The sequence below is a fragment of the Falco naumanni genome, chromosome 15 (assembly GCF_017639655.2).
Source record: "Falco naumanni isolate bFalNau1 chromosome 15, bFalNau1.pat, whole genome shotgun sequence".
Classification (NCBI taxonomy): domain Eukaryota; kingdom Metazoa; phylum Chordata; class Aves; order Falconiformes; family Falconidae; genus Falco; species Falco naumanni.
The window spans coordinates 10264941-10278244 of NC_054068.1; the positions used below are offsets into that span (position 1 = coordinate 10264941).

The 13304-nt window shown below is 41.5% G+C and overlaps 1 protein-coding gene across 2 annotated transcripts in view; it reads left to right on the plus strand.

Annotated features, from left to right (window-relative positions):
- Nucleotides 1-6791: 6791 nt before the first annotated feature.
- Nucleotides 6792-13304, plus strand: part of BEAN1 (brain expressed associated with NEDD4 1) — a 61332-nt gene continuing 54819 nt past the window's right edge. Inside the window, exons 1-2 of one of the 2 annotated variants that reach the window (XM_040615083.1) lie at nucleotides 6792-7062; nucleotides 8106-8180. In XM_040615083.1, coding sequence (XP_040471017.1) covers nucleotides 6900-7062; nucleotides 8106-8180 — 238 coding nt within the window. In that variant the 5' untranslated portion in view covers nucleotides 6792-6899. The remainder of the gene's footprint in view (nucleotides 7063-8105; nucleotides 8181-13304) is intronic. The other variant, XM_040615084.1, reaches the window with a different exon arrangement.

The following is a 13304-nucleotide window of genomic DNA, read 5'->3' on the forward strand; positions in this document are numbered from 1 at the left end:
CACAAAAGACAATGACAGGGGGGTTACTTCACCAAGGTACACTAAATATTTCTTGCTACTACACAACAGTTTTGGAAAGATAAAATCAATTTTGAGTCACATACAGATTTTCTTTTGCTGCCATACTGGCTTTTTTTCATTTGTACTTTTGTTTTAAGTTAACAAATGCATTGCTAGGTTCATATGCCTGCCTACACTAGTAATACTGCAGGGCGTGCCTTTTTTCCCCAAGAGCTCTCTATCAAAAGGCACTTTTAAAAAGATTACTGATAGTAAATGGCAGATACTTCACTTTAGTGTCCATCTGTAAAAAATGAGAAATAAATCATAAAACTCCTAACCTCCATGAGGGTTACACTGACCAACAATCTTTCAAATATTCAAGAAACCAGTTTGTAGTATAAAGCTTTCTTTTATTTTGCTTTGTTTTCTCCTTCCCCGTGACACCTGACACACACAATCAGGGCTCTGCCTGTGCAGGACGTGGTCTCCATAGCGAGTAACCAGCTTTTACGTACAGCCTTCCCTGAGATCACAGACACCCTCACCTTAGGAACAGGTATCAGTGTTTTATGGGACTACAAGTGGGTCTGATCATCCAGAGGTAGGATTTTTAGCACTGAATGCGACACCTACGTCAAAGAGTGGACCTACAACATATAAAATGTTTTGTAGTATCTAACATGCAGAATTACTATTATTACTAGTGCTAGTGGTGTTACCTGATTTTAAACACTGTGTACGACATAATTCAGAATTTCTTTTTATATATCTGTGTCTATTTATAGTTATGTAGCTCCAGGGACACACATATGTTACTACTTGTTAATAATCCATTGGCCATCTTTAATTCCAGAAGTACCATTAGAACTTAAGATAAATTCATACAAGGACTCATGGAAATAAACACTGAGACCGTGCATTCACCGTCAGATGCTTTAAGGTCCTTGAAAGGTCAACACAAAATAAATTGCATAATTAACTACATATTTAATTACTGAGTCAAAGACTGAGAGGGAAAAGAATACTGAGATCAAATTTTCCATTCTACATCCTTAAACATCAGTTGGCATCGGAAAGATTGAAACCACAGACAGACAGGGGAAATATTATTGGCTTTTCAGTAACAATCTTAGACTAAATTATTTCCTACTGTGTACATATTAATTAAAAAAAAAATGTACAGAAGGCAGCAACATCATAATTCACCATCTTAAAATGTACAGAAGGCAACTACATCATAATTCACCATCTTCCTCAAAAGTCTGCAAGCAGGTGAATAAATAAGAAACTAAATCTGGCCCCATTCCAAAGCCTAAGAGCATCTTTTGTTCCACAGAAAAAGACAGTTGGTAGCTTTAAAAATCAGAAAAATAGCCTCTGAGAATTTGCCCATGACATAAAATTCCTACAGAATACTTTCTTGACATAGCAACTATAGAAACAAAATGAAATGCCTCTTCATTCTAGATCTCATTTCTTTACATGGCATGTAAAACAACACGACTCCTGCCTTTGGGCCTTGATGCTGCTGTAAAATATTTTTTATTGCTATGTTTCCACTGTATTATTAATTTAAAATTACTTTTCCTCTTGACAGATTTTATGCCTAAAGAACTAAATCACTTGATTTAAACCTCCAAAAAATATTTTCAAAATAAATTTACCTGTCCTATAAATGCTAGCTGAAAAATGTTATACAGTAACTTTATATATTTAAAATGTGATCCTTTTCATCAAAATAACTTTTAGCATAGAGGCATTTCCTTTTGCTGGTAATTCTACAATACATCCAAACTCAAAAAATCATTAGGATCTTGCTGGGAATTCATGTGACTGATTGTATTCAAATCCATTGCTTGAAAACTGCTAACCTGAAAACTGAAAACTATCTTCACCCTAAGATTTCTTCGAAATGTGATTTAGTGTATATTAAATAAAAAAAATGAATTTAAAAATCTAACCACCCATCCTACCCCTTCAGGAATTTCATTCACGACAGATCTGAAAACCATAACTGATTTCATTGCTCCCCATTGCCCCTGCATGAAAGCCAGCATTAAAATGGAAAAAAAAAAAAAAACCAAAAAAAAAAAAACAAACAACAACAAACCCAATGAAAATGAGGAGTAAAATGTGGACAACTGGCACAAAAAATCCCAAAGCATTACACACAGACTGGCCTGAACAAAGGGAATGATACAGCAGTTGCGTTAATATTCCAAGCTACAATGCACATGTAATATCTCTGACTTTAAATTCAGATTTAAAATAAATAACTCAGATTTCAAATTGAGTGAAATCCATGCCCATGTGAGGCTAATCCTGCTCACTATACTCATGCAAGTAGCTCCACAGGCAGTGAAATGATTTCTAGCATAAGGCAAACAGGAGTTACCTTGAACCTGAAATTAGCCATCTGGATTCCTGCCTGCCTTCTCTGAAGTGATTATTCCCCTCAGTTCAGCACTTGAGAGACCACATCTGGAGCATTATGGGCACCTTTGGGCTCCCCAGCACAAGAAAGATGCTGATACACTGGAGTGAGCCCAGCAGAGGGGACCGTGAGTGTCTCTGTCCAGGGAAAGACTGAACCTACTCGATTTGGCAACATGGAGAAGGTTTGGGGGATCTCACTGCTGCCTTCAGCTACATATCAGGAAGACACAGAGAAGAGGGAGACAGACTCTCTGGAGATACAATAATAAGGGGCAGTGGATACACATTATAACACAGACAATGCGGATTAGATGTAAGGAAAAAAAATTTCACTGTGAGGATAGTTACCATGGGAATATGGGCCAGAGAGATTTGAATGTCCCACTTTGGAGATAACCATGACTCAACTGGACAAGGCTCTGGACAACCTCCTCTGGATCTGCTTTTAGCCAGAAGATGAACAAGGTGATCTCCAGAAGCCCCTTCCAACCTACACTGTTCCACAGCTCTGTGAGATGGACGTGAATTGTATGATGGGAGTAAGGACAGCAAAAATAATTAGTGCACAAATTTATGCCTACAAATATCAAGTTTATTCTGCTGCTCCATTCTTCAATGGTAAATGATGTTAAAAATATCTGAAAAACAATTCCAAAAATTTTGAGGCTTTTCAAAAAAATTAAGTTGAGCATAAAAGTTAGAGATTAAAGACTCTCCATGCAAAAATTACTTTTTTTTTTTTCATATTTTAAGTAAATTTCTGAGAAAGCAGAACAAACATCTGGGGTTTTTTCCTGAAAGAAAATAATTTGAAAAATTTTCCTTCAAAGGATTCTTTTTATTACATTTCAGAACACAAACAGCTATGAAAGTATGAGACGCTTCCTATGAAATTCCAGTCCCTCTTTTCCTGATCTCTTGTTTTCAGCAGCCAGCACAGATTTATACAGCCTGGTCCACCACACAGTGGAAACTCCCAGCAAGATACTACCTTAGCCCAGGGCCTGGTGTAATCATCTTGCCCAGAAATGGCAGAGCACTGGGAATGCCCAGCGTTTCTGGCACTGCTGGTCTAGCACAGGTGCAGGGCTAGCTGAGCTGGCCCACGGCCTGGCCAAGTAACGTGAAGGCAAACGTATCTGCATACATTTGGTGATGAGATGCCTACAGCAGCTAGCACTGATGAAATCTCACTGCTACTAGATCAGTGCTATTACCACCACCAAGGCACTGAATTTTCTGTACAGAAAAGACTTCCCTGTTCCCATAAACAGCGATTAATCAGTTTTGCTCATCCTGAGGCATTTTACGTAAAGGTAATTCTATAATCAAACTAACATTTATTTTCTTAACACCTTTTCCATTAAAAAAAAAAAATGTGATGAACAGTATCCCCAAAATGTCTCATTACTAATCCATAAAAATTCCCAGTCAAAAAGAGATCTTGTTATAGCAATAAAATTTATTTTGCCTTACAAAATTCAACTGTCACAAAAAGTCCATGCGGGTAGCACAGCATCAGTTCAGCACTGAGCTCCAAGAACCTCAAATGAAACCACAGGAGACAGTAAGCCGAGTTAAGGAGGTCTGTCACTTCAGCAGACTGCACTAACGGTAGAGTTTTATAATGAAGTCCCTAGACTGAAGAAAATGTAAAATCATCCAAGAATAAAATTACCTGTCTTCAGCAAAAGTTTCTCACTGATTTTCCTTTATCAGTAAACTGGGAAACACCCACTGAGGATGGCAACTTAGTACAGTTCCATCCATAAGGAATGCCCTTCTGAACTTTACCTAAATGTAGCTCCTGATCAGTTACCCTCCCTATTTCTAAAGACTAGGAAAAAACTTCCCTAAGAAACTGACAGAATTCAGATTGCACACACAGGCCATAAACCACCAGAGACGGACACTACTTTGGTCCTCCTTGTTTTGTAATGTTATCAGAAAGACAAGCTAACCCACCGTAAATAGCTATGAGCAGCAGAAATGCTGAATATTTTTTATCTTTGTTCCAGCTCTCCCAAATGCAGTCCATAAGTAAACTCCTTTGTAATAAATCCCTTATTTATGGAAATTTTTCTTTAATATAAATCTATTTTACCAAAACAGAAAAGTAGATGCAGTTAAAAAAAACACATAACAGTGTAAACTACCCATAATATCACTCTGACACAACACATCACTGCTGAAGTACTGCACTAAGTCTGCAAAGGAGTCTGGCCTAAGCCCACAACACATCCAGGTTTCATTCAGGTGCACAACTGAATGAGAAAAACAGGAATCCCTAAAAAGTGAAAAACTGCTGCATCTCCATACTCATCTGATGCAGATATAGAAATCAGTAAGGAGAGCAAAACCTCCAACATTTAAGTAGATTCAAGATGAAGATGCTGAGTATCAGCAAGTACCAATAAAGTTATTGTTAACTGTGACAATGTTTCTGCAGGCTTTGATGGATCAGATGTTGTACATTGTGTTGTTTGACCCAGAAACAAATGTATGCTGTGTCAGAAGTAGTTGCAACTCCTACTAGAGATAAAGGACATGACTCTCACAGAAAGGGGTCTAAAGCCAGGGCAAAAGAGGGATTTTTTCTCAGAATTGTCGAACACTAAGCAATTCCCCTGCGTTCAAAGTCAGTTACTAAGGCCTCTGTATTTTCCACAGTTTGTAATTTTATGTAAGTTTATGTAATTGTCTAAGCGCAGATTTTTCAGTCAAACATAAGACTCCAAGTCTGTCAGTATTAACTTAATATCAGTACTATGGCTAAATGTAAGGCACTGTTTGGGAACGATGTCATCAGCAAAATTTGCAGAAAGCACTAAACATTAGAAATTCCTGAAATGTAAAGTGAAGAAAACATTTTCATATCCTTAAGTATTACATGCATACATGACTCCTCACATGCAGACTGAGGCCAAGTAGGCACACATCCAAAAAACCAACACACAGAATGTCAGCTCTTATGTGTACATAGCTTGACACCTTCACAGTATAACTAAACAACAAAGAGCCCTAAAATGAATCCATACAGTTTGCATTTATTGAAATAATAGAGAAGGAGTCTTTCAAGAAGTCAAATATTCTGAGGAGCTTAAGAAATTATCACAAGATAACTTTTGCAGCAGCATTTGGAGGGATTTTAGGGTAGAGATGTGTTACTTAAGAACAAAAGTACAATAGTTTCAGCAAAAGGTACAGGTATCCCTGAGCCATAATGAAACACACATGTAAGTTTCCAGTAAACCCTCATTTCCACCACCTTCGACTTGCTTAGTGCTTGCCTGGATTTAAAAAGAAAAGGGGAGGGGAAAGGTGATCGATGACAGCAGGAAATTCTTTACACAAAGACCAGAGCCCACAAGTTTTACATCCACCCCAAACTCCACTACAACTCTGAACACATCACTATGGAACCAAGGAGATATTAAACAGCCTAGATATCGATGGTGAAGTTGTTCCAATGTGAAAGAACTTGCTCTCTGGACTACAAAGCCACCCAGGGGCAGGGAGGTAAAGAAGGCTGCCTACATACTCATGGAGTATCCATTTCCACTGCCCTCACTGACAAGCAGTTCCAGTGGGACCACTCTGCAAGTGCCTGCAGGGCTTAACGCATTCACAGGAGACAGAAACTGCCAGTATATCTCGGTTCCTAAAAAAACCCAAACTGGTGACAAGACGTGCCAAAAAAGGCCTTGTTCCTTGCATTCTTTACCTAAGCAGGTAATGGCATGCTTTCCTTAAGAGGTAGACAAACCAATTATGAAAACTCATGTTCTTTTAGTACCCACCACAACCCTATTTTCTCTGTCTCTCGCACTAGGGCTTTAACATTCACAATGAGAAACGTTTCCAAGATCCCTGGTAACAAGTCGATCTTACTACAGTAAAGTGGTTTTAGCTCCTACTCGGACTACATTCTTCTCCTGGCCCCGATCCAGCCACAGCGAATTATTTCCTCTGCACTGCTCGGATAATCCCGTCCATCCCCGCGGGTTTATTCCCAGGCAGTCCCCTCCCTTTCAGCCCCACGGGCTGGGCTGGACTCGGCTTTCAGGAGCCGTTAACCCCGTACAGCTCCTTACCCAAGCTGCAAATCCCCGCAGCATCCCTAACGCTTCCCTTCCCTGTCCGCGGGGCCGGTAGGAGGCCGGGGGAGGCGCGGAGCCGGGGTTACTGCAGGCCCCGGGAGCTGGGGAGCACCCCCCGGCCGGGTCAGGCCCCCCCATATGTGCAGCCCCGACCACCCCGCCGCCGCCCGGCCCGGCGTGTGGCCTGCGCCGGCCCCGCCGCCCCCCCCCCCGCGCCCCCCGCTCCGCTCAGGCCGGGCCGCCGCCCGCCCCCCGCCGGCTCCGTCCCTGCCCGCCGCGGCCGGAGGCAGGGCAGGGGAGGGGGAGCGCCGGCCGGCCCCCGCGGGGCGGAGGTCACCCGCCTGCCCCCGCCCTCCGCCCATGGGCGCCGGCTCCGTCCAGCCGCCGCCGCTCCGACCCCGCACGCAGGAGGAGGCGGCGGGGCGCGTCTCCCGGCGGCGGCTGCGCCCGCCTCGCCGCCCGCCAGCCTCCGGGGAGCCGCGGCGGAGGCGCATGGAGACGGCGGCGGCGGCGGCGTGCTGGGGTAAGGCGCGCCGGGCGGCCGGCGGGGCGGGGGGCGGCCTCCGCCGGGCAGGGCTCTGCCCCGGGGGGCGCGGCGGGGCGGGCGGGGCGCCGGGCCGGGCCGGTCGGTGGGGAGGGGAGGGGAGGGGACGGGAGGGGAGGGCTTGGCTTCCGCGGAAACTTTGTGCCGCTCGGGAGCCCCCTCCCAGAAAAGCAGCAGCACCCGCCGGCGGGGTCCCGGGCGGCGCGCAGCCGGTTCTGAGGGGGGAAGCCGGGGGCAGCTCGGCGGCGGGGGCGCGGCCGGAGGGGCAGAAGCCGGCACCGTCCCTGTGCCCGTCCCCGTGCCCGTGGCACAGGGGCCAGCACCCTGCCCCTGGGTGGAACGACAGCGCAGGCAAAACCCCGCACAGATGCCGTGTTACATCCCACTGACTACCTGGAGCTCCTGCTTTATGTGCATCTGCAGGAGCAAACAAGCCCATCTTTTAAGAAATCTAAACATTTTGTTATTTAAGGTTTTGCATTTTGTTGCCTGCAAGTCTAAATCTTTGAAGTGCAAGTTATAAATATTAAAGCTTAAATGCATAGGGGGAGTACGTGTATCAAATTTTAGAATAAATTTATTCCAACCCAGTTTGACACACGCGCCTAATGTATTCAGGATGCACTTACACAAAATAGCGAACAGTTAATTTTATAGTTAATTTTACAATGGTAGGTGCCTGCTTCAGAGAATGGTGAATGACTTAACAACAATAATTAGCATATTTATATAACACATTGTTGTTTATACAGGGGGGGTTGAATTTAAGAGGCACTGAAATTATATAGAATATTATTTCCTGAACTGGAGTGATTCCTGGAAGTATGAAGCAGTGACTTGTTTGGTTTTTTCAGCCCCATTCAAGCTACATCTGTGCGTATGTTCAGTCTGAAGCGTGTACTCCTGCCCCAGAGAGAGTGGGTGCAGGTTAACACCACGAGATGTCTTCAACTGGCATCTGGTTGCAAAACAAAAACTAACTGCTATTAAGGGCTTTTTTTTCCCATTTTTTCCCTCCTTAGTTCTTTTCTTCCATCTTCCTCTCATCTCTGGAAGCTCCATCCATATTGGAATAGGCAGCAATTATTCCAATCTCTGTAAGTAGTCTTTTTTTTTTTTTCCCCTAACTGCATTAATGGCATGCCTTGCGGTCATGTACAGCTGTAGGAATAGTATATTTAAAGTCCTCTAGCAGATAAACATCAGTCCATTAAAAAGCATATAGCTTCCTGACTAAGAAAACAACCGAGTTAACAGAAATGGACTTAACCTTGTGATCTTTATACAGACAAAACTCACAGAAATGAATGAGAGAATTGTCTGAAATAGAGGATGATGAAGTTTAGTGTCAGGTACAAGTACTTCAATATTTGCTTTTTAAAAAAAAAATAATTAAAATCCTCCTTTTCAGCACTTTCTCCCACAAAAACAAATAAACGGATAGCTGCTAAAACTGATTTACAAATTAAGCACACTGACAGCAGTCAAAATTTATATTGTTTTGGCACTCACTAGTGAAACAAATGTGGCTAAAAATTACTTCCAGTTATTGAAATAAAACAATTCCTGACATTTGACTTCCTTCCACTCTCCTTTTTATGACTGACTTTTGTAGTTATTAAATGAAAGTTTTTTTAAAAGGAAATATTATAGGAGCCAATTCTGCCCACGTCACTGGTCCTATTTTGGCAGAAAACCACATGTATGCAGAGAAGCAGAGTAGCATGCCCAATCTCTTAGACAAAAGAATGCCTAATGATAAAAATACATGCACAACCATTAAAACAACCAAGATACCTCTCAGAACAAGTGCTGCAGCTCAAGAGCCACGCTGATATGCTGTAATTAGATTAAGGCTTAAGTAATAACTTTCAAGCCAAGATGCCCACCATGGTTTAGAAATCATATGATTACACCCAAAGTTTAAAGAAAGAATAGACAAAAATTTATTTTTCTTACTTTGGAACATACATAAAGGAACAACAAAGTTAGACAGCTACTATCATTCCCAGACTAGAAATATTATCAAGCTTAACGCTTGCTGCCACAACCTACCAACTTGGAGAAATTATTCATAGTGTCAGGACCAGCTTCTGTCAACACTAGATACTGGTAGGACCTCACCCTAAGATAACTTTGGTAACTAGGAGCTGAGTTTAGTTGGTAAATCTGAAGACAGTACAAAATGAAGTAAATGCCAAGTGTTCTCTTTCAGATTGCCTGGTAATCCCTTAAACTGCCAAAAAAACCATGTTAAAGTTGGGCTCAAGAGCAAGTGCAAAATTAGTAGCTACTGATTAAAGTCCTTCACCTTATCTGGCTACCTAATAGATGACCAGGCATCACCTAAGTTGTAGAAAATACATAATAACAATACAGAAATGACAAGAAATTGCAAATGCTTACATTAGTGTAGCTACATGTGGCAGTCTACTCATCTATTAGTGAACTGCTTGTAGACTTGGCAAAAAAATAATTGTTGTGTGCTTATGTTATTACAGGTTAATATTGAAAAAATACTGTTTAGATTATTTTTCCACAGAACTGTTGGTTTTACATTATGCATTTCATAGTACTTCATTACGTATTAGGCAGTATATGTTTAGTTTAGGGATTCATATCAGAATAACATAATTTCTTACCCATTCTTTGATTTCATGTTCCTTGACCCTTAAACTCAGATTTTTCCCTGCTATTGCCCCTCCAGAGAGACCACTTCTTCATGGCAAGACAACTTTGTATTGCATTAACTTTAGATTAGTAGAGTTTTGTAATAGAACTATTTCAGCAAACAGTTCAGTGTAGTCTTGAGTATTGCCCTGATTTCAAAATGGGTACCTATGTCTCTTCAAAATTAAGTGTTCTTTAGACAGTATTTTTGTTTTACTTTGGCCTTAACTGGGTACAGTTCAGCCAGGCCAAACATTCTGGCCTTCTACACAAGGGCTATCATGTTTAATTACTAATGCCTAGACTATGAATCATTCCACTGACAATAACAGATAATATTAACACAATGCCATGTGGGCATTAACTAGGAAAAAAAAAAAAAAAGAAGAAAAACTCCAAACAAACAAAACTGTGCCTTTTATTATGCTTTTATAGTGAACAACTGAAGAGACTGGTGTTATCCCAGGTTGTTACTATATACTACAGGAAGGAGACTACGTAGCGGATTGTTCAGCTATAAGAATTCACATATATCAGGTCCTAGACCAGTTTACTCTCTCGACACTGAATTTCCTGAGCAAGTGCAAAGGCCCAGGAGCAGGACTGCAGCCCTTATAAGTTGGCTGTGCCTCAAGAATACTGACTGCTCTTGTACAGGACAAAGAGACAGTCACACAGGCAAAGGCTATGCAAGCTAATACTCAGGAATGGAGCCATGTGACTTCAACCACACAGTACAAAGGCAGGTTGACAGTTTCAGCATTAAATGGAACTTTCTGATCGGAAATAAAATTTGCTATTAGCTTTGTTGCTTCAGATGTTTCTACAAGAAACGTTGGATTTTCTTTGCAGTGTTTTTAGCTTTTGATCAGGTAGGTATGTTCAGTTTGTAAAGTAAAATTGTCTCTAGAAAATATTGATGATGATTTGTATAAATCATTATTAATCAGCAGTCATGAACCTCAGTCAGTGTTTCTAATACTTAAATGAAGGGGGCCCAAAACTGTCAGAGAAATAAAAAGGCAGACAAACGGTTCTACCCAAACCGCCCTGCCTTCCTGCATGCAACTGCCACCTCCACCTCCCCCCCAGCAGTTCTGAGAATCATCTCTGAAGACACTGATTGTAAGCACAGGTAAAAGCAAAGAAATCAACTGATTTTTCAATCAATTATCCAGATTGCCAATACATATCAGCTATTATAAAAAGATAGTTATTTTACAACTATTGACTATAAAGTTACATATTTAAATATTATTAATCTTTACTATAACCATATTAACCTATGTCTCTGCTGTTGCACTTAAAAGCACAAGGAATGTCCAGAGATACGGAAAACACTCATTTGGATGCATGGATCAGGAGAAACAAAACTATAAAATATGCAGACAGCATTTTAAATTCCAGCCTTAAGATTCATGTGTTATAACCCTTATAGATCTTACAAACTTACTCTTACTAAACAGAATTACCTCACAAAATCAAGAAGGAACAAAAGCATTCATACTGTGGCTCTCTTTCTGCATGAAAGCCCACCTAAGCCAGGCACAGGGACATAGTTGCTACAAAGGAAAAGTGCAGAAAATCCTGATCCTAAAACCTGTAGGCCCTTGAGAAGACACTTTGTATGCTGTCCCTCAGCATTTGCTCACACAGAGTAATAGCACAGCTGGCTGCCAGCTGTGTTGTCATTGACTGCACTGCTGCTAGCTGTGCTCCAAGACCCCAAGACGATGGTGGAAGGTTGAATAAAGTTTTACTTATAAACAAGGAATCTTTATGTACACAATGAAAATAAAATACTGTCTCCACTGCTGCATACTAGAGAGTCTGTAGCTCTTGTTCTTGATGGCAAATGCTGTATTTTTCCCAGAATGGCTTCGAGTCAGCCAGTTTAACACAGCTGTCTAGAGGCCCAGTACTCAATGAACATCACTTCACGTGCACTCACACAGGTGGAGCCGAGTGCCTCAGTTCAGACAGGTGAAGAAACTGGGTGATTTTGTGTCTGTGCAAGTATCTTACAGTGGTTCTATTGGCTGCACCAGACTTGAGACATGCAGAAAGACAAGAGATTGCTGCAAGCCCTTCTTGCATGACAGCTTTGCTGTGAGCTGGTGTCCTAGAGAGAGTACATTACACTAGGAAGTTTAAGAGACAGACTTAAATCTGCACCAAGACTTCTACACCCCACAGCAGCATATTCCCTTGCCCTTCTGGGATGCCTTGACAAGTGTCAGTGATCAAAGCACCAACATTTCCCACCCCTTACCAGTCTCTCCCTTCTGTAACAGAGAATGCCAGAAACCATGTCTGTGATGGCAGGCAGTGAAGGAAACACACTGTAGTTGCCCCCCTCTTCTCTAAGTGCACAGCAAAGTTTAATCCCCAGAATTATCTGCTCTTTATTTTCCTTCACTTATTTTTTTCTCAAAGTGTGGATATTTTCTGAAGACACCAAAGAGGCTTCCATCTGTCTCTCCTTAAAGGCATACCCCGGATCTCCCTACAGTTTTCCACATTGCACTTCAGGCTTTAATGACTCCAACTGTGCAGAAGGGAAAGGTGTTCAAATGCCTCCAGAGCCACACCTCAGAATTCTTTGTTCTTCTCCCCTAATAAGTCTTATCCTGCTCAGTATCTTTCTGCCATCAATTTATTTTATGATGGCTTGAAATCATCTGTTACATCAAGAATGATGGTTTCACCTTTTCATTTGTTAGACTGGAATCTGCACTAGGAAGGTATCAATTTCTCTCCAAGCATGACAGTTTCTCATCCATGGTTATGAGGAGGTAGGCTGACAACTCTAAATCGTTAATTTCCACTGTAACTACTGAATTAATGATTTTGTTTCAGCAGCTTCTCCCAGCTCCTGCCTGCTGATTATATTTTTTTGATGGAGAGAATAATAGATCAGAGTTAATACCTATGTAACTACTATGCAAGAAATACAGATTACAGTCCAACTCTACTTGCTATCAAATAAATAGAAATGATGCTTTGGTTTTCGAAGGGGATCTCATCAAACTGGTACAAGCAGCCATGCTGAGAAATGTCTCAGAGAAGAGTATGGGGGAGGCAGGTTTTAGAGGTGCTGAGCACTATTAATTCTGGCAGTCTGACATTTCATTATTATATAATGATCGTATTTGAGCTGTACATTCAAGCACCTAAAAATGTACTAGATGCCCAGATGCCTTTATGCAGAGCATCTTTCAAGGAGAGGTGGACACCTAAATAATTATGAGCTTTTGTAAAGCCTACTTTGAGTCTCTGTCCTCAGATGCTTTGAAAATTTGGCCTCAAGTCCAGAGCTGGCAGAAACAAGCAATTCATTTGGCTTTAACAGCATTTATGCAAACAGTGATTTTAGCTCCAGGACTTCATACCTGTCTTGCTAGAACTTCCTGAAATCCCTCAGACTGCTTTTTAAAAATAATGACATTATGTGGCATTGAGACACCTACAGTCTTCAATGACCTGTGTGAAGATAATTCACTGGAGGATATTCCAGCCAAAGCCAGTTGATCACTGTCTATTGTTAATGC